At 45.8% G+C, this 21950-nt stretch overlaps 1 protein-coding gene across 1 annotated transcript in view; it reads right to left on the bottom strand.

The window, feature by feature from the left end:
* Positions 1–316: 316 nt before the first annotated feature.
* LOC139553758 (peroxidasin-like) overlaps positions 317–21950 on the bottom strand; it is a 90087-nt gene continuing 68453 nt past the window's right edge. The window contains exons 15-23 of the mRNA XM_071366405.1: positions 18747–18904; positions 16691–17697; positions 15205–15701; positions 14961–15095; positions 14525–14733; positions 9414–9531; positions 9136–9268; positions 6617–6730; positions 317–2882 (exon numbers count right to left, since the gene is read on the bottom strand). Coding sequence (XP_071222506.1) covers positions 2709–2882; positions 6617–6730; positions 9136–9268; positions 9414–9531; positions 14525–14733; positions 14961–15095; positions 15205–15701; positions 16691–17697; positions 18747–18904 — 2545 coding nt within the window. The 3' untranslated portion in view covers positions 317–2708. The remainder of the gene's footprint in view (positions 2883–6616; positions 6731–9135; positions 9269–9413; positions 9532–14524; positions 14734–14960; positions 15096–15204; positions 15702–16690; positions 17698–18746; positions 18905–21950) is intronic.

Genomic DNA, 21950 nt, shown 5'->3' with positions numbered 1-21950 from the left:
CAGACAGATAGATCTCCCTTAGTTACACAGGGGATAGGGTTTCCACTACAACATGTATTCATCAAACATGACTCTCGTGTTCTTCATTCACGTCTAAAAGCCAAATTACAACTGACTAGGAATGGCTACATAGTACAGTACAGGATTGATGGCATTGGGCAAAGACTGGATCAGGTCTTAAGACATGCAACTCTATCATCAATCTTCTTTACACGAGGCAGTATTGTACATGTTTACCCATAATGACACTGTTTGGAAACGTATCTAAAGAGAGTAGCAGCACCCACCAGGGAAATAACAGAAACAAACATGGCGGTTGTATTTCAAATGTGGCCTTGTTTTTTATTATTGTTGAGAGGCATACATTACAGTGCAAACAATTCTTTGGCAAACTTACAATACAATTGTCAGATAGGTATCCACTTTGACCACTGACTTTGGGACAGTGTAGGTAAAGCATGTTCAGTCTTGCAGAGCAGTGCATTCTGGTGACAGTGGGGGGTTTGGGGAACAAAGGGGAGACCAGTAACATGAGGGTTAGAATGAAAATTAAAAAAACAACGAAAGGTACTCATTACAACATGGCTGAAGATGACATGACAACCAGCGATGCAGAGGAAGTGAGGTCACAGTGCAATGGGAGCCAAACCTGGGGTTGCATGCATATACAGACGCAGACACACACACACACACACACACGCAGACACAAACACACACACAGAAGCAGGAGTAAAAGCCAAGGTACTGCAGAGGAAAGTAGAGGGAGGAGAAAAGAAAGGTCTACAATACATAATGCAGGATGTATTCCATGTGGTATGATACCAATGTGCCAACATTGCTATTGAGCTCCACCACAACTACATGATTGCCTTGACATTCTTGGAGAAACCCCAGACCCCAACAGCATACTGTACATACTTGTATCTGATTTATGGGCCTCTGTGTGCGTGTGTGTGTGTGTGTGTGTCCCCGTCAATGGGACACACTCTGTTGGCTGATTTGTAACAGTAGGCGGCCTCCAGAAAATAAAGCAGCACCAGATACTTGATTGACACCATCTCCCGTTCCACCCTACCCTCCCATCTGACTTCCATTAAAGAGGAATGGGGTTCAGAGAGGTAGAAGTCTGCGCTTCACACACCCGGCCAAATGACGTCACCTCGCCTCCATATCCATCGTCTCCTAGGAAGATGAGAGCCAGGCAAGGTTTCTCACCTGCATTAAAACCACAGAGACCTGGTGATTGGTCACACACACACAACTCTCCAGCACACAGAGGAGAATAGTTACATCATATGGGCTGAGTGCTTTGGAAGGAGGGAAGGAATGCATGTGAGTGAGTGTCCTTCAGTAAACTGGAGCTGAGAAGCTGTGGGTTCAGTTATGAGAGCACGAGATAGTTAGGGAGGTATGGCTGCAGTCCTTTAATGTCTATGTGTGAGTATGGGCTAATGCTGGAGAGGGGGGTAGACGGGACACTAGGGGTAGGACAGAGTACTGCTGTGGTAGGTTAGCAGTAGGCACTGAAAGAGGGTGCGAACACTGAAAACGTTGGGACAAAAATTACTACATCTCTAGTGGTAACAAATGGCCTTTCACTGCTTTAACAACATGGAGTGTGAAAAAGCATTACATTTCGAGAGAAAAAATGTATTATGCCTTCTAGTAAAGAGCAGTTGAGGCAAATAGGAACATCTCCTCTTCCAACCCAACCCCAAGCCCCAACTCCAACCAACACCCCTCAAGTTTGTAAAAGTTTGACATTGCCTTGAGGAGAGGAGATAACATATCTAAATACCAGATGTTATTTAGTTCACCAACAGTTGCCATTGAAGACAGATGTGATAAGGTAAAAATCAGTATCTTCAGTATCTTCAGTATCTTCAGTATCAACATCTTTGAATTGCAAAAGTGTTTTGTAGGGCTTCACATTATCTTCATATGTTAGCAGGTAATACAGAAGGGAAGGGAAAATACATATTCATAATATGATATAAAGCACCATAAACATTTTGAAAAGCGGAAGTAATTTAGTACATAAAATGTCTCTCAAATGTGATTTTTTTAAGAACAAAAGGCACATAATGAGTGTATATTTGTTGCTTTGCATATTGTAAAAAAAAGTAATAATAATACTTTGAAGGGTTGTATTTAGTGACTAAATCGTTAAGACAAAGGGGGAAATTAGCACCAGTTTTTCGGCATCTCTAACCTGAGAAAGCGTTTTGAGACAACATGGCCGACCCATGGTCGATCTAATGGCTGCAGTGCCATTTCCTCCTCTTTTCACAACACATTTGTTTCAGCCGCTTTGTGGGGCCTTCAAATGCAGTGGTGAGGTAACACTTCAGATCAGAGACCTCTATCTGAGGCCCTGTTTGGGAGGCCCCGAGTGAGGAAGGGGGGTTGTTCATCTGTCCATCCATCCAAATATTCATCCATCCATTCATCCTTCCAGAAGGAAGCAGATCCATAGTGACTGCTCTCCTGTTGCCAGTGGATTTGAAACCAAGCCTCAGGCAGTTCGTTGGCCATGGGGACATGACAATCAAAATAACAAAATAATACAAATTATGATTTTTCTAAAAACGATTTAAAAAACGAGGCAATTGGGTGCAGGTGGCTGTAAGGTAAGCGCACCGTCAGGGTCTCTCCTTCTGTGTGTGTATGTGTGTGTGTCAGACACTAGGGCATGGGGCCCCTGAGGGTTATACGTGATGAGGGCTACCCAGCGCCTGGCTCCCTGTCTGGGTCTGGCTGGTACTGGCTGCTCCCTCTCCTTGGTTGAGACACATGGGGCAGCACAATCCTTTCAGCTTCACAGGCTCCTGGCACTCCACCGGCGGAGGACACGACTCCATGAAGCACGTCACCTGGGCATCCTGGAGGGAGGGAGTGGGGGAGGAAAGAGAGGGGGGGAAAGAAAGAAAGACAGAAAGAGAGAGTGGGGTAGTCGTCAGTTTTGGCATGAGAAACCTTCCCCTCTGCCAGCAGTTGGAAAAGTGAGAGACTGGAGATTCATGAAGATAAAGAGGTGAAAAGAATCGGTCAAGCTGAAAAGTGACACACTGTACATGGGTCTGCGGTGCCATGAAGTTGGTACTCCGGTGCCAGGAGGTTGGTACTGCTGTGCCAGGAAATGAATACTGCGGTGACAGGAGGTTAGTACTAAGGTGCCAGGAGGTTGGTACTGTCGTGCCAGGAGGTTAGTACTGCGGTGCCAGGAGGTTGGCACTGTGGTGCCAGCAGGTTGGTACTGCGGTGCCAGGGGGTTAGTACTGCGGTGCCAGGGGGCTAGTACTGCCAAATAGTAGAAGGGTGTAATGCTGGCCATGGCGCCAGAACAGGGAAGAATGGGACAGGACAGGTGGATCCTGGCACTGGCGTGGTGCTAAATGGAGTAGTGATGGCACGCCAATGGCTCTGTCAATCTGATCATCTAGCCCGCCTCCAGGCAGTGTGAAAAGTGGTGGAAAGAGGCCGCTAATGGCAAACAGGCCTGATAAGCTGGGTGTGAATGTGAGAAGTGAATATACTGTACACTTTGCACTGTGTGCGTGTTGAGGAGACGGTGGTGAATAGACTGTGGTTGTGCAAGTCTGTGTGTGGTCTGTACATGTGTGTGTGATCTCTATGGACATGTACATCAAGTTAGTAGAGGCACAAGCTTCATGCAGTCATTGCGTGCTAGGAATAAGGGACCAAATACTTAACTTTTGACTACTTTAATACACATACAGTTGAAGTCGGAAGTTTACATACACCTTAGCCAAATACATTTAAACTCAGTTTTTCACAATTCCTGACATTTAATCAGAGTAAAAATTCCCTGTCTTAGGTCAGTTAGGATCACCACTTTATTTGAAGAATGTGAAATGTCAGAATAATAGTAGAGAGAATGATTTATTTCAGCTTTTATTTCTTTCATCACAATCCCAGTGGGTCAGAAGTGTACATACACTCAATGAGTATTTGGTAGCGTTGCCTTTAAATTGTTTGACTTGGGTCAAGCATTTCAGATAGCCTTCCACAAGCTTCCCACAATAAGTTGGGTGAATTTTGGCCCATTCCTCCTGACAGAGCTGGTGTAACTGAGTCAGGTTTGTAGGCCTCCTTGCTTGCACACGCGTTTTCAGTTCAGCCCACAAATGTTCTAGTATTAGTATAGTTTTGAGGTCAGGGCTATGTGATGGCCATTCCAATACCTTGACTTTGTTGTCCTTTAGCCATTTTGCCACAACTTTGGAAGTATGCTTGGGGTCATTGTCCATTTGGAAATCCCATTTGCGACCAAGCTTTAACTTCCTGACTGATGTCTTGAGATGTTGCTTCAATATATCCACATAATTTTCCTACCTAATGATGCCATCTATTTTGTGAAGTGCACCAGTCCCTCCTGCAGCAAAGCACCCCCACAACATGATGCTGCCACCTCAATGCTTCACGGTTGGGATGGTGTTCTTCGGCTTGCAAGCCTCCCTCTTTTTCCTCCAAACATAATGATGGTCATTATGGCCAAACAGTTCTATTTTTGTTTCATCAGGCCAGAGTACATTTCTCCAAAAAGCACAATCTTTGTCCCCATGTGAAGTTGCAAACCGTAGTCTGTCTTTTTCATGGCAGTTTTGGAGCAGTGGCTTCTTCCTTGCTGAGCGGCCTTTCAGGTTATGTCGATATAGGACTCGTTTGACTGTGGATATAGATACTTTTGTACCTGTTTCCTCCAGCATCTTCACAAGGTCCTTTGCTGTTGTTCTGGGATTGATTTGCACTTTTCGCACCAAAATACGTTCATCTCTAGGAGACAGAACGGGTCTCCTTCCTGAGTGGTATGACGGCTGCGTGGTCCCATGGTGTTTATACTTGCATACTATTGTTTGTACAGATGAACGTGGTACCTTCAGGCATTTGGAAATTGCTCCCAAGGATGAACCAGACTTGTGGAGGTCTACAATTTTGTTTCTGAGGACTTGGCTGATTTCTTTTGATTTTCCCATGATGTCAAGCAATGAGGCATTGAGTTTGAAGTTAGGCCTTGAAATACATCCACAGGTATACCTCCAATTGACTCAAAATATGTCAATTAGCCTATCAGAAGCTTCTAAAGCCATGACATCCTTTTCTGGAATTTTGGGGCCCCTGAGGGTTTAAAGGCACAGTCAATTTAGTGTATGCTAACTTCTGACCCACTAGAATTGTGAAATAATCTGGAAGTAAACAATTGTTGGAAAAATGACTTGGGCCATGCACAAAGTAGATGTCCTAACCAACTTGCCAAAACTATAGTTTGTTAACAAGAAATTTATGGAGTGGTTGAAAAACTAGTTTTAATGACTCCAACCTAAGTGTATGTAAACTTCCGACTTCAACTGTACATGTATAAGTGAATTTTTCCAAATACTTATGACACTTTCAAAAGGGGTGACTAGATACATGAAGTAATTTCATTTCTAAATGAAACAGATACTGTATTAAAAAACTCATTCTGTACTTTCGCTTCATATGAAACATTTTGGATCTCAAATCTAAAATGCTGGAGTATAGAGCCGAATTAAAAGTTACAGCTTCACTGTCCAAATAAATACGTAGGGGAGTGTATGCATGTGTGTGGAGCGGGGGGGTACATACTCTGCACTCGCATGTGTGTGGAGCGGGGGGGTACATACTCTGCACTCGCATGTGTGTGGAGCGGGGGGGTACATATTTTGCACGCGCATGTGTGTGAAGTGGGGGGGTACATACTCTGCACTCGCATGTGTGTGGAGCGGGGGGGTACATACTCTGCACTCGCATGTGTGTGGAGCGGGGGGGTACATACTCTGCACTCGCATGTGTGTGGAGCGGGGGGGTACATACTCTGCACTCGCATGTGTGTGGAGCGGGGGGGTACATACTCTGCACTCGCATGTGTGTGAAGCGGGGGGGTACATACTCTGCACTCGCATGTGTGTGGAGCGGGGGGGTACATACTCTGCACTCGCATGTGTGTGGAGCGGGGGGGTACATACTCTGCACTCGCATGTGTGTGGAGCGGGGGGGTACATACTCTGCACTCGCATGTGTGTGGAGCGGGGGGGTACATACTCTGCACTCGCATGTGTGTGGAGCGGGGGGGTACATACTCTGCACTCGCATGTGTGTGGAGCGGGGGGGTACATACTCTGCACTCGCATGTGTGTGGAGCGGGGGGGTACATACTCTGCACTCGCATGTGTGTGGAGCGGGGGGGTACATACTCTGCACTCGCATGTGTGTGGAGCGGGGGGGTACATACTCTGCACTCGCATGTGTGTGGAGCGGGGGGGTACATACTCTGCACTCGCATGTGTGTGGAGCGGGGGGGTACATACTCTGCACTCGCATGTGTGTGGAGCGGGGGGGTACATACTCTGCACTCGCATGTGTGTGGAGCGGGGGGGTACATACTCTGCACTCGCATGTGTGTGGAGCGGGGGGGTACATACTCTGCACTCGCATGTGTGTGGAGCGGGGGGGTACATACTCTGCACTCGCATGTGTGTGGAGCGGGGGGGTACATACTCTGCACTCGCATGTGTGTGGAGCGGGGGGGTACATACTCTGCACTCGCATGTGTGTGGAGCGGGGGGGTACATACTCTGCACTCGCATGTGGAGCACGGATCCTTCTTCCACCTTTCTCCGTCCGATCGCTCACGACCCTCCGCATCAGTGCAGTCTGTCTTACTCAGACGAGCTTCAAGTCTTTTAATCTGCAGACAGGCAGGAGGGGTTAATGGAGGCTAAGGAAAGGAGGTAGCAGCCCCTCTGCTAACTAAAGCCCAGAGCAACCCCCCCCCCCCCACCAGCACACACACACACACACAGCCCAACGTCTTTCCTGTAATGCGAGTCACGCGAACAAGCTAGACCCGGGGAAGTTTTATTTAACCATCCACTTACAATAAATACCCCCCTTCAAAGACCCAGGCAGCACACAGAGGGGCCAAGGACAGGGCACAGGGCCCAGTCTGTTTAAATCATCTGTACCACTTACAACTTAAAGTGGAACTGACAGTGTTTTAGCAAAATTAAATCTTATAAAAATCTGTTCATATAAACCCCCAGGAAAAAATATGATGCCATTTTCCTGATGCTTAGACATGGTAATTTTCACATTTTCATACTTTCATAGAATGTTTGGGAATGACATAAAGTAACGCATTTGTGAAAATTCTATAGCAATATATAGTGGGAAAGCAGCAGCGTGGGCGTTTGGACAATGAATAGACACTGCAGTAAATAAAACCTATCGCCTCGATCAAACCTACAGCGTCATCTGGATATGTGTGCAACAAAAGTTCAACATTCACCTTCTGCTACCGTTTCTGTCAAAGCGCCTACGCATACAATTTGATGCATACGTTTGATACATCCAACGTATGCACCACACAGAACGCACAGAAACTGCCTCTGTAACGCAATGCTGCAAGGCAAACGCAGAGTACCATTGGAAATGAATGTACTTCTGGTGTACCAAAGCGCAATGACGCTCTCTGTGTGATCAAGGCATAATAAAAATGTGTACGTTTGTGTACGACTCTACACAGACCGGTGTGCCTTAGCCAATAAGAGCTGATATGCAAATAAGCAATTTGCCACACGGGTCGGCCATCATTCACTTTGAACTGGACTGTGTGTTTACAGACAGTAGCAACAGTGCGACTTTAGACCATTAGAACACATTCGCCAAAAGTCACAAAATACACCTGAATGGATTTCTGCGAATATGTAATTACCATGTGATTCCACTTACATTTAGGAACTTTACAGTCCTATTTATCCAACAACCATGAACAGGTGTCTTTCCCGCCTTAAGATCAACAACTAATGTTAGCCAGAGAAAGATGAGCTAAAATCTAACGAGGGAACAGTAGATAAACACTAAAACCTTTTCAGCTTGTAGTTGACCATCAAAATTGCGCTGATAAACGATGGGGAATAGTAGCCCACTCGCCCTTCTGCAGCTCGCCTGCCAATGCATGCTTGTCTCAACCCATGTTTTGACAATTGAATGAGAACTGCCTGCCCACCCGCCCATTTAATTGATGCCAAATACATTTGATTGACAACTAAGAAATATGCATGCTAACTGTGGTTCAATTCAGCATAGCTAGCTAGCTAGCAAAGCGATCCAAATTTCTTGCTTGATAACCAAATGACACCTGAATCTCTAGCTGTAGCCACACAAAAAACACGGTATGAGGGTAAAAAGTTGGCCACTTACCCACTCGTCCAATGACATGACATCTTCCCAGCAGCTAGCTAGTTAACTAATGTTTGGGTCCGTGTTTATCGCTAAATAAATAGCTACATGAATAGATACGCTAGTCTATTAGCCATGTATTGACAGACTTGTGATCATTGCCCTTGCTTGTTTGATTGTATTGACATTCCCAACCTTAGTTACATTTGTCCGTTTTTGTCCAAAATAAAGAGTAATTGAAACTGAAACAGTGCATCCTGAATGGGTAGAGGAAGCAAACAATGTACCAGGCCAGCTGTAATTTATAACCTGATAGCAGGAACTACCAAGAAATGTATTGGTGAATTATTTTAATCATGCATCGAACTGCATCCCTCTATTCGGCCAACAATGGAATTTGGAGTAAAAAAGTACACATTTTTTAAATTCTCTTATAAAGTAATTTTTTTGCATGAACTGAGAATTAGATATTTTTTACTGATATTATGATTGTCTGTTTGTTTCATATCTGCAAAGTAGTTAAAATGCTTTAAGTTCCACTTTAATCAAAGCCATGTTAGCCTGTTAGCCTACAGCACAGTTAGCTCTCCTTTATCCCACCCCAGTGTGCTACATGCTAAAATGCTCTACCATCAGCCAGCATATCCTGTTCAATCTGGGCACATACAATACCGGCTAATAGTGTCTGGATTCCACAATGTTCTGCATAGGTTCTAAGTGTAAGAGCCTGAGCTGAATATGACTGGACTTGCAGTGTAGAGGAAGGATGTAAAGAAGCACTCAAATCGCTATCCAACAAGACTGGTGTTGCTATTTCAATGTGTGATGAGCAGACGGAATGAGACTGGGGTAACACTTGTTAAAGAACAAACCCAGCAGAGCTAGCCGTATGTAGTATACAACTGTTCTCACCTGCTTCCGTAAACCTGTGATAGTCTTCTGCATGTCCACCACAAAGTCTTGGAAGTCATTCAGCGAGGGTTCAATGCTTTGTTGCCAGGTGAGAGAGACATTCACCAGATTTTCAGGAGTGCCTTCAGCTGGGCTGAAATATAAGAAAACACATCCCAAAATACAACCATATGTTATTATAGCATAACTTTGTGAGTTATAATAATTTTAGTCACCACAGTCGTTAGCTATGACGCAGAATGGTTATCACATTCAAGGAACTTAATGTAGCCAGATACCTGCTGTTCTCCTGTATGCTGTTGGCTGCAGGCTTCTCCTCTGCAGAGCTCTGGTCCACTGACCTTCGCCCTCTGAAGTGGTAGGACAGGGCATTGAACTGACCCTTGGTTCTGCAGTCTGGGGGTACAACAAATCACAACTTAAACAATGGGGCAAATCAGGAAACTCAGATTACATAAAGATGAATGAATTAAAGCTCTGGGCCCATGCCCTGTGCAGTCTTATCTGTGACGTGATCAGTGATGCTGGTGAGTACTGCTGAAGCTCTGCTGACAGTCTCTCACTCACACCTTAGTACAGTGTGGTGGTAGGTGGGGATCTGCCCTGAACACACACCACTTCATCTTCAGGTCCCCTTTCAACAGACTTCAAAGAGCTTATCTAAGAGCAGGGCTACCAAGACGCCAGCCTCCCACACACCCACACACCTTATAGACGGTTTCCCTGACAAGGTCACGCAAATGATGAACATGCATTGCAAGGGTAGAAGGCCCTGTGTTATGATTCTGAATGGTCAGATAGCTAGCCACAATGACCAGAAGCTGCCATGTGGGGAATACTAGGTGGTTTGTTTCAGCTTGTTCTATCTTGTTTTTGATACCTTGTCTTGTTTTGAGGTGTTTTGACTTATACCACATCTATGATAATATGGCAAAAATGTACCAGCTAGCTAACAACTGCAGCAATGTATTTGAGAGACAACACGTGCTTATTGTGAAAATGCATTTATGTTTTCAATACATTTGGAGACAAAATATTATTTACATGTTGTCAATAATCCTTTTCTAAGCCAACACCATCTACTTTGCCCCCAAGATGCTCACACCCTCCTTATAATAGAAGAGCAATAAAACCCCTGACAGAAACCAGTTACACAGAGAGGCCCTGTAATTGAGGCCCTGTAATTAAGTGGGCTGTAACTTACACTGTGGGAGCTTCTCAGGTTGGGGTGATGATAAACAAAAGCTATAAAACACATATAACACGAAGGAAAAAAACTCAGCTCTAAAATACTTATTTATCAAAAAGAAAACTCTCACTCACTCACATGCATGAAGAGAAAGACACACACACACACACACACACACACACACACACACACACACACACACACACACACACACACACACACACACACACACACACACACACACACACACACACACACACACACACACACAGAGAAACCAGAGCATAACTCTTTCCTCTTCTCCTCTTCTCCTCTCCAAGTCTGACCCTCTCCAAGTCTGACCCTCTCCACATCTGACCCTCTCCACCTCTGACCCTCTTCTCCACTGACCCTCTTCTCATCTGACCCTCTCCATATCTGACCCTCTCCATATCTGACCCTCTCCACCTGTGACCCTCCATATGTCCGACCCTCTCTATGTCTGACCCTCTTCTCCTCTGACCCTCTCCAAGTCTGAATCTCTCCACCTCTGCCCCCCCTACTCTGACCCTCTCCACCTCTGGCCCTCTTCTACTCTGACCCTCTCCACATCTGACCCTCTCCACCTCTGACCCTCTTCTCCACTGACCCTCTTCTCATCTGACCCTCTCCATATCTGACCCTCTCCACCTGTGACCCTCCATATGTCTGACCCTCTCTATGTCTGACCCTCTTCTCCTCTGACCCTCTCCAAGTCTGACCCTCTCCACGTCTGACCCTCTTTTTGTCTGACCCTCTCCACATCTGCCCCTCTTCTCCTCTGACCCTCTTCTCTTCTGACCCTCTCCACCTCTGACCCTCTACTCTGATCTTCTTTTTGTCTGACCCTCTCCACGTCTGCCCCTCTTCTCCTCTGACCCTCTTCTCTTCTGACCCTTTCCACGTCTGACCCTCTCCACATCTGACCCTCTTCTCCTCTGACCCTCTTCTCCTCTGACCCTCTCCACGTCTGACTGTCTTCTCCTCTGACCCTCCCCACGTCTGACCCTCTCCATATCTGACACTCTTCTCCTCTGACCCTCTCCACGTCTGACCCTCTTCTCCTCTGACCCTCTACATGTCTGACCCTCTTCTCCTCTGACCCTCTCCACGTCTGACCCTCTTCTCCTCTGACTCTCTCCCCATCTGACCCTCTCCACTGACAGGATATTCACTTTTTATTAGCTTTTCCCATGTTCATTTGTGAAGGCTGAGTGAACTCAGGGTCAGAGCCAAGAGAAAAAAGGAAAACAATCATCTAAGGATAAGAGACCACAGTCGTAAATGTAATCCCAAAATCATTATGTTCTCAAGGGACATTATCTGAGCTCATAGCAAGGACTAGTGAAACTAGTTGGCCGTTGTCCAAGGCTGATTTGGAATAAAACATACTTGACTTATATTTCACTATATTTAATTTGACTTGATGAATAGCCAAATTACCAATATTAATGTCACAAGCATGAGGCAACAGTTGAAGGTGGAGTGAGAGTCGGGTGAAAGTAGAGTGAGTACACCCCCAGACCTCTCCACTTCACCCTCGTATCCACCTGAATAGAAAATATTTTAACTCAAAAGTCCCTGAATGCCTACTCAGTGTAAATCATGACATCATCTAAAACATTCAAAGGATCTAGGACTAGGACTAGTGTGTCTCACAGTAGGGAATAAATAGCTTAATATGTGTAATAGCTGCTCACAGAAGCCCTGTATTCTCACCCAGCCACCCAGAATAAGTGGCTCAGAGTCATCCACTCAGGGGTTCGTTAGAGGGAAAATTCAGCTGCTCTCCAAAAACCAAAACCTCTCCTGCACCCCCAGATACCAATTCCAACTTTCCAACAATTTCCAACAGCATATCTACTAGCCTATGCTTTGGCTGAAGAGAAGTGTCCCAGGTAATTCAATAAATTGGTGAATTGGTTGCCCTGCTCATACATGTGACGACATGCTAACCAAATCATATATTTTAGTAGATGGGCCGAGACAAACCCCCACTGAAAGCCCTCATACTCATACCTACTGTCATCCCAGTCATGTAGCCTACTACTGGGTTAGTCAATGGAACCCTGGGATGGAATGTACAACATCAGGGCTAACTCTCAATATAATATGTAACCCTTACAATCACATGGTAATGTGTTAAGAAGCCTGGTCATGTACCAGGAGTCTGGGGTCAGAGGGTAGTACCAGGAGTCTGGGGTTAGAGGGTAGTACCAGGAGTCTGGGGTCAGAGGGTAGTACCAGGAGTCTGGGGTCAGAGGGTAGTACCAGGAGTCTGGGGTTAGAGGGTAGTACCAGGAGTCTGGGGTCAGAGGGTAGTACCAGGAGTCTGGGGTCAGAGGGTAGTACCAGGAGTCTGGGGTCAGAGGGTAGTACCAGGAGACTGTGGTCAGAGGGTAGTACCAGGTGTCTATGGTCAGAGGGTAGTACCAGGAGTCTGGGGTCAGACGGTAGTACCAGGAGGCTGGGATCAAAGGGTAGTACCAGGAGTCTGGGGTCAGAGGGTAGTACCAGGAGGCTGGGGTCAGAGGGTAGTACCAGGAGGCTGGGGTCAGAGGGTAGTACCAGGAGGCTGGGGTCAGAGGGTAGTACCAGGAGTCTGGGGTCAGAGGGTAGTACCAGGAGGCTGGGGTCAGAGGATAGTACCAGGAGGCTGGGGTCAGAGGGTAGTACCAGGAGTCTGGGGTCAGAGGGTAGTGCCAGGAGGCTGGGGTCAGAGGGTAGTACCAGGAGGCTGGGGTCAGAGGGTAGTACCAGGAGTCTGGGGTCAGACGGTAGTACCAGGAGGCTGGGATCAGACGGTAGTACCAGGAGTCTGGGGTCAGAGGATAGTACCAGGAGTCTAGGGTCAGAGGGTAGTACCAGGAGGCTGAGGTCAGAGGGTAGTACCAGGAGGCGGCTGGGGTCAGAGGGTAGTACCAGGAGTCTGGGATCAGAGGGTAGTACCAGGAGGCTGGGGTCAGAGGGTAGTACCAGGAGGCGGCTGGGGTCAGAGGGTAGTACCAGGAGGCTGGGGTCAGAGGGTAGTACCAGGAGGCTAGGGTCAGAGGGTAGTACCAGGAGGCTGGGGTCAGAGGGTAGTACCAGGAGGCTGGGGTCAGAGGGTAGTACCAGGAGGCGGCTGGGGTCAGAGGGTAGTACCAGGAGGCTGGGGTCAGAGGGTAGTACCAGGAGGCTGGGGTCAGAGGGTAGTACCAGGAGGCTGGGGTCAGAGGGTAGTACCAGGAGTCTGGGGTCAGAGGGTAGTACCAGGAGTCTGGGGTCAGAGGGTAGTACCAGGAGGCTGGGGTCAGAGGATAGTACCAGGAGGCTGGGGTCAGAGGGTAGTACCAGGAGTCTGGGGTCAGAAGGTAGTAGGGAACAGTAGAGCAGGTAGCTGATTACATACATCTCTCAAGACAAACACACTACCAAAATCTGAAAAAGAACCCATGGCATTTATTGTAATGTTGATCAAAGGTACATTCTTGACCCACTAATCAATTCCAATTATACCCAAGCCCTAACCTATACAGCCACAACTGGGGATCCAATCTAGCTAGTCAATGGCCCATTTCACTGTGATGAGACAAAGCCTGAAGACATTTATATTATTTAATCTATGTCCTATCTTATCTGGGTTTGTTGTTTTCACATGCAGGCAAATGACAGCAGTCATACAGATAGCACTGTCAGGCAAATGCACAAAGCTTTTGTAAATGCAGTCTCAAACACTGTGGGGCACTGACCAATTATTACCCAAAGCCTAGTCAGGTGCCTCGTAATCAAATGTAGAGCCTCTCTTGTCCTGTTGCTTCCCACATCACATTCCACAGAAATAAGCATCCAAACATTAACCCTGCGTAACCGTGTATAACCCTGTGTACCAACAGTACCAACAGTCTGGGTATCTTTTTTTACATCTTTGAAGCAGTACATCCTAAAATATTCCATTTTGATGAAGAAGAAAAGGAAGTTCACTCAAGAGTATTGGACCATAGTTACACTCCACAACATGTATAAAACAGCATCAACACAACCAATCCCAGAGACTCCCCATTCCCACAGATCACTACTTTTCACCAAAGACATATAGAAAGACAATACACTATGTCTATGACAAAAAGTAGTGCACTACTTAAGGAATAAGGAGTAATTTAAGACAGAATGAATGTGTGTTTTATATTCTATGTTACCCACCTTCGCAGCAGTCCTGCCACATGCGCAGGTCAATGTTGGGGATGTCGTCACAGCTGCCATATCCGTGGGGCAGCTGTGCCACGCTGAACACGTCTTGCTGGATACGAGTGATGTTATCACCGTTGTCACACAGCACCCTCGTCAGAGATGCCTGCTTCAGCTGGGTCAGCTGGGCCGGGGTGAATACACCTGGGTTCTCATACCAGAACCTGGAAGCACAACCCAGGAGGAGAGGAGAGGATGGAGGGTTACATGTAAACACACACCATACAGACAAAACCTATACTGTGTCCATCTCTCTCTCTCTCTCTCTCTCTCTCTCTCTCTCTCTCTCTCTCTCTCTCTCTCTCTCTCTCTCTCATCCTCCTAAAAAATGTGTTGAGGATGAGCATAATTAATTTGACAAGAATTGGTAGCTGAGGGGATGTGAGCTCACCGGTCCCCATCTCTAAGGCGTTTGAACTGGATAGCCAGCATACACATGAGGGTGGGTCCCAGCCGGCTCCCAGGAACCAGGTCCTCAGCCATCAGAGCAGGGAACAGGTCGATGTTCTGGGGAGTGCCGTATAGCCTGGAGAGATAGGAATAGACAGACAGTCACAGCACTGTTACTCAACCCCAATGGAGCCACAGTTCAAGTGTGACTGCAAATGATTGATAGCTAAAAACCTGGTTTGCACCTCTGCAGCTTCTCCCTGACTTGGGGATTCTTGATCTCATTCCTCAGGTCGTCAAAGCTCTGTGCCGAGGTCAGGTTACAGAAGGTCCGGTAGTCATTGTAGGGCGGTATCCCATGATCCCTTCCTCTCTGGATGTTCATGGCGGCCAGGTCCAGCGACACAGAGTGGGCCATGGAGAACAGCCTCTCCGTCAGCTCCGTGTTCAACAGCTGGGTCGACACACGCATCTTCCCCGCCACTCCGAACAGGCCCCGCAGTAGGGGGTCGATGCCCCCCTCATTGACGATGCGGAAGGGGGAGAAGAAGGCACGGTGCAGGGAGATGTGGCCCTGGGGGATGGGCTGGAAGTTCTCATCCAACCGGTACAGGATGGGGTTGATGAGGGTGTGTCCGAAGCGGAAGGCGGCCGTGGCGAAGGCGTTGAGGATGCCGGCATTGATGTTGGGGTTGTAGCCGTGGTAGTCGCCAATCAGCTTCCTCCCCGCGTCACCCATGACCTGAGGGAGGGGGTGACCATCATCATCATCATCACCAATAATAATCATTTACAGAGATAGCACCTTTCATCAATCTGAAGACCTTTGACAGGAACCTTGGTTAGATCTATATAGTAGAGTAGTCCTTATCTTGGTTAGAGTATGACAGAGTACTAGATCTATATAGTAGAGTAGTCCTTATCTTGGTTAGAGTATGAGAGAGTACTAGATCTATATAGTAGAGTAGTCCTTATGTTGGTTAGAGTATGAGAGAGCACTAGATCTATATAGTAGAGTAGTCCTTACCTTGGTTAGAGTATGAGACAGAGTAGTAGATCTATATAGCAGAGTAGTCCTTACCTTGGTTAGAGTATGAGACAGAGTACTAGATCTATATAGTAGAGTAGTCCTTACCTTGGTTAGAGTATGAGACAGAGTAGTAGATCTATATAGTAGAGTAGTCCTTACCTTGGTTAGAGTATGAGAGAAGAGTACTAGATCTATATAGTAGAGTAGTGCTTACCTTGGTTTGAGTATGAGACAGAGTAGTAGATCTATATAGCAGAGTAGTCCTTACCTTGGTTAGAGTATGAGACAGAGTAGTAGATCTATATAGCACAGTAGTCCTTACCTTGGTTAGAGTATGAGAGAAGAGTACTAGATCTATATAGTAGAGTAGTGCTTACCTTGGTTAGAGTATGAGACAGAGTACTAGATCTATATAGTAGAGTAGTCCTTATCTTGGTTAGAGTATGAGACAGAGTACTAGATCTATATAGTAGAGTAGTCCTTACCTTGGTTAGAGTATGAGACAGAGTAGTAGATCTATATAGCAGAGTAGTCCTTACCTTGGTTAGAGTATGAGACAGAGTAGTAGATCTATATAGCAGAGTAGTCCTTACCTTGGTTAGAGTATGAGACAGAGTACTAGATCTATATAGCAGAGTAGTCCTTACCTTGGTTAGAGTATGAGACAGAGTACTAGATCTATATAGCAGAGTAGTCCTTACCTTGGGCAGCCAGTGGTTGTAGGTGATGTGTTGCATCTGTGCGCCAACTATCTTCCTTGCCTCGTGGTAGATGGTGTCTCCGTCCCAGTGTGGGTTGAGTCTGAGCAGCTCTGTAGCTATGCGGTTGTGTTCCCTGAACCACACGGTGTGCATGGCTGTCAGACCCAGCTGCTCGTTGGCCCTGTGGTCTCCAGCCAGGAAGCAGGGAATGGGGCTCTCGTTCTCATCCCTCATACACTCTGTAGGGGGCCCCGTGGCAAAGGGTAGCAGGGGCTTCCCAGAGCGCTGGACGATGCCCTGCCTCAGCAGTCCCCTCTGACTGGCCAGGTCGCGGACCTCCTCTGACTCGTGGCGTGAGCTGCCGTACACGTTGGACGCGTCGATGTACGATGTCAGCTGGTTGATCTGTTCCCGTGGAAACACGCTGTTCATGAGGAGTGATGTCATGCCGCTGCCGCACACGGGACTGGAGCGCACAAAGAACATGCAGCGTGACCCGCTGCGCGCCTGCCGAGGGTCCCCCGGGGGGAACTGGATTGGGAAGCAGGGAGGGTCATTGGTGCATACGTTGGTACACAGCTGGCCGTCTGAGAAACGTGATTGGCTGAGGGCGGCAACTGTGGAATCTAGATCATGGTCCAGGAACTGTCCCCACTGCATGAGCATGTGGGTGTAGTGGTCATCTGGGGTGATGGTCTCCGTGCCGATCATGGTGGTGGAAACGAGGCGGGGCAAAGGCAGGGCGTGGCCGTTGTGATGGCGGCTGCTAGCGCCATGCGGCAGGTTGAAGCCGTTGTCGTAGACTGACTTGAGGAGGCGCTGGAAGGCGGTGAGGGAGGCGCCCCACATGGGGTGCTGCAGGTTGTTGCAGGTGCCGTCGTGGCTGCGGTACTTCTGGTGGAAGCAGATGTCAGAACAGTTGTTGAAGCGGCGGTGGGCCGTGCAGCCTGATAGGTTGGCGATCACATCCAGGAAGTGAGGGGACACCAGGTCATTGTAGCGGAATGCTGGGGACGAAGGGAGGGACAGGAGGTGTACTTTATGGTGTACTGTATAAGGCCACATACAGAGGAAACAAGCACAGGGCTGTGTACTACACCACTACATCAATATAGTTCCACCTAACAGAGGAGCATGTAGGCTACTAATGTTTGCCCTGGGAATGTAAACCTGCATCTTGAGGGCAAAGAGTGTTCCTCTGACATGCGCTAGCTCCCTGAGAAACTAGACAGCTCCTGTGTTACAGCTCAGTGTGTGTGTGTTTGTGTGATGTGTGAGGTGCTTTGTGTAACTCAACTCAATGGGGAAAAGTGAGACTTCTCATCAGAAGTCAGCTGGCTGATGAAACATCAACAACCACCAACCCTCCCATCTTCCCCCAAATCCCACCCTTCCACCTCCACCCTCTGGTCATTCACAGAATCGATCCAGCCATACACAACCTTCGGGGTAGCAGTGTGTGGGGGGAGAGGGTGTCCCAGGTCACATAGACATAAACCAAACAGGCTACATTGTTTTTGCTGACGTGCAAAAGTTAGGGCCCGGTGTAACAATGAACACTTGACTGTTGTCATAACCAGTGAAAACACTGAGCCTTTCCTCTCGCTATCTCTCTCTCTCTACCTCGCTATCGCTCTCTCTCTAGCTCTCTATCTCTCCCTCCCTCCCTCCCTCCCTCATAAATCTTAAATATGGGGGACCAGTCCCCTTGTTTGGGTCATTGGACACATTGCTCTTTTCACCCGTGACACATGACCATATTAGGCATGATGTATCGGTAGTAAAACCCTTTATGAGCATCCAGTCAAATGCTCAGTGGTTCACTGGGTCAGAATGAGAAGAACATGTCATACAGATGTCATAAACATCTATCTACAGCCAGAGATTTTTTTTAAATCCAACTGAAGTAACCCATTGAATGTTTGTGGATTGAGGCATTGGCATGTCCTCCTCACTTCCATACATTCACATTGCATAGAAAGCCTGCTAACTCATAACTCAATCAAAGCCTTATATGTCCTCTTTATTCCATAGGGATGGCTGTCTGCTGTCTCACCTGTGCCGTTGGTGTCGACCATGAGGCCCTGGTTGACGTGGTTCTGGATGAGGAGCAGGGTTTGTTCGAAGATCTCCCCCGCCCTGGCCTGCCCCACTGTGTAGGGGTCCCTGGGGTAACGAAATAGGGCCAGCAACTCTCCAGGGGTACGAGGGTTACTACAGAGAGAGAGAGAGATGAGGGGGGAGAGAGAGAGACCGAAGAGGGGCGCTTAGAGAGAGAAATGTGATATGAGAAATGCAGTATGTAGTATTACAAACAAATACAGTATGTACTACTACAAAGAAACACAGTATGCATTATTACAAAGAAATAAAGAAATATGTAGTATTACAAAGAAATACAGTATGTAGTATTACAAAGAAATACAGTATGTAGTATTACAAAGAAATACAGTATGTAGTAATACAAAGAAATACAGTATGTAGTATTACAAAGAAATACAGTATGTACTATTACAAAGAAATACAGTATGTAGTATTACAAGAAATACAGTATGTAGTATTACAAGAAATACAGTATGCATTATTACAAAGACATAAAGAAATATGTTGTATTACAAAGAAATACAGTATGTAGTATTACAAATAAATACTGTATGCATTATTACAAAGAAATAAAGAAATTTGTAGTATTACAAAGAAATACAGTATGTAGTATTACAAAGAAACACAGTATGCATTATTACAAAGAAATAAAGAAATATGTAGTATTACAAAGAAATACAGTATGTAGTATTACAAAGAAATACAGTATGTAGTATTACAAAGAAATACAGTATGTAGTAATACAAAGAAATACAGTATGTAGTATTACAAAGAAATACAGTATGTACTATTACAAAGAAATACAGTATGTAGTATTACAAGAAATACAGTATGTAGTATTACAAGAAATACAGTATGCATTATTACAAAGACATAAAGAAATATGTTGTATTACAAAGAAATACAGTATGTAGTATTACAAATAAATACTGTATGCATTATTACAAAGAAATAAAGAAATTTGTAGTATTACAAAGAAATACAGTATGTAGTATTACAAAGAAACACAGTATGCATTATTACAAAGAAATAAAGAAATATGTAGTATTACAAAGAAATACAGTATGTAGTATTACAAATAAATAAATAAAAATGTAGTAAGAAATAAAGAAACATGTAGTATTACAATGAAATATGTAGTATTACAAATAAATAAAGAAATATGTAGTAATACAAAGAAATTCAGTATGTAGTACTACAAAGAAATACAGTATGTAGTATTACAAATAAATAAATAAATATGTAGTATTACAAAGAATATATAGTACTTAGAGGATCCAAATTAAGAATGTTTGATATGCTAGTCATATATAGTGATGATGACACATCGGACGGAGCATTGCAATCCAAGTCCTCAGGCTGTGAGAAGACCTTTAGTGGATGTGCCAGTTACAGAGCACAAACACAAACACACAAGCCAGTGAAGCCACTGAGCTCTGGGGGCCCAGAGCTAGAAATCCCTAGCTGGCTGGCTGTGGCTGTGTATGTGTATGTGTATGTGTATGTGTATGTGTATGTGTATGTGTATGTGTATGTGTATGTGTATGTGTATGTGTATGTGTGTGTGTGTGTGTGTGTGTGTGTGTGTGTGTGTGTGTGTGTGTGTGTGTGTTTATTTTTTTTATTTTTTTTTATTTAACCTTTATTTAACCAGGTAGGCAAATTGAGAACACGTTCTCATTTACAATTGCGACCTGGCCAAGATAAAGCAAAGCAGTTCGACACATACAACAACACATAGTTACACATGGAGTAAAACAAACATATAGTCAATAATACAGTGAAAAAATAAATAAGTCTATATACAATGTGAGCAAGTGAGGTGAGATAAGGGAGGTGAAGGCAAACAAATATATGTATAAATAAATAAAAATATAAAAGGCCATGGAGGCGAAGTGAGTACAACACAGCAAGTAAAATAAAAACTAAAAAAACAATGGAATGGTTGGTTTGCAGTGGAAGAAAGTGCAAAGTAGAGACAGAAATAATGGGGTGCAAAGGAGCAAAATAAATTAATAAATAAATACAGTAGGTAAAGAGGTAGTTGTTTGGGCTAAATTGTAGATGGGTTATGTACAGGTGCAGTAATCTATGAGCTGCTCTGACAGCTGGTGCTTAAAGCTAGTGAGGGAGATAGGTGTTTCCAGTTTCAGAGATTTTTGTAGTTCGTTCCAGTCATTGGCAGCAGAGAACTGGAAGGAGAGGCGTCCAAAGGAAGAATTGGTTTTGGGGGTGACTAGAGAGATATACCTGCTGGAGCGCGTGCTACAGGTAGGTGCTGCTATGGTGACCAGCGAGCTGAGATAAGGGGGGACTTTACCTAGCAGGGTCTTGTAGATGACCTGGAACCAGTGGGTTTGGCGACGAGTATGAAGCGAGGGCCAGCCAACGAGAGTGTACAGGTCGCAGTGGTGGGTAGTATATGGGGCTTTGGTGACAAAACGGATGGCACTGTGATAGACTGCATCCAATTTATTGAGTAGGGTTTTGGAGGCTATTTTGTAAATGACATCACCGAAGTCGAGGATTGGTAGGATGGTCAGTTTTACAAGGGTATGTTTGGCAGCATGAGTAAAGGATGCTTTGTTGCGGAATAGGAAGCCAATTCTAGATTTGACTTTGGATTGGAGATGTTTGATGTGAGTCTGGAAGGAGAGTTTACAGTCTAACCAGACACCTAGGTATTTGTAGGTGTCCACATATTCTAAGTCAGAGCCGTCCAAAGTAGTGATGTTGGACAGGCGGGCAGGAGCAGGCAGCGATCGGTTGAAGAGCATGCATTTGGTTTTACTTGTATTTAAGAGCAGTTGGAGGCCACGGAAGGAGAGTTGTATGGCATTGAAGCTCGCCTGGAGGGTTGTTAACACAGTGTCAAAAGAAGGGCCAGAAGTATACAGAATAGTGTCGTCTGCGTAGAGGTGGATCAGAGAATCACCAGCAGCAAGAGCGACATCATTGATGTAAACAGAGAAGAGAGTCGGTCCAAGAATTGAACCCTGTGGCACCCCCATAGAGACTGCCAGAGGCCCGGACAACAGACCCTCCGATTTGACACACTGAACTCGATCAGAGAAGTAGTTGGTGAACCAGGCGAGGCAATCATTAGAGAAACCAAGGCTGTCGAGTCTGCCAATGAGGATGTGGTGATTGACAGAGT

This window comes from Salvelinus alpinus, chromosome 25 (genome assembly GCF_045679555.1).
Source record: "Salvelinus alpinus chromosome 25, SLU_Salpinus.1, whole genome shotgun sequence".
In the NCBI taxonomy this organism is placed as follows: domain Eukaryota; kingdom Metazoa; phylum Chordata; class Actinopteri; order Salmoniformes; family Salmonidae; genus Salvelinus; species Salvelinus alpinus.
The sequence above is the reverse complement of the archived record's forward strand: the minus strand, read 5'-3'. Positions and strand labels throughout refer to the sequence as shown.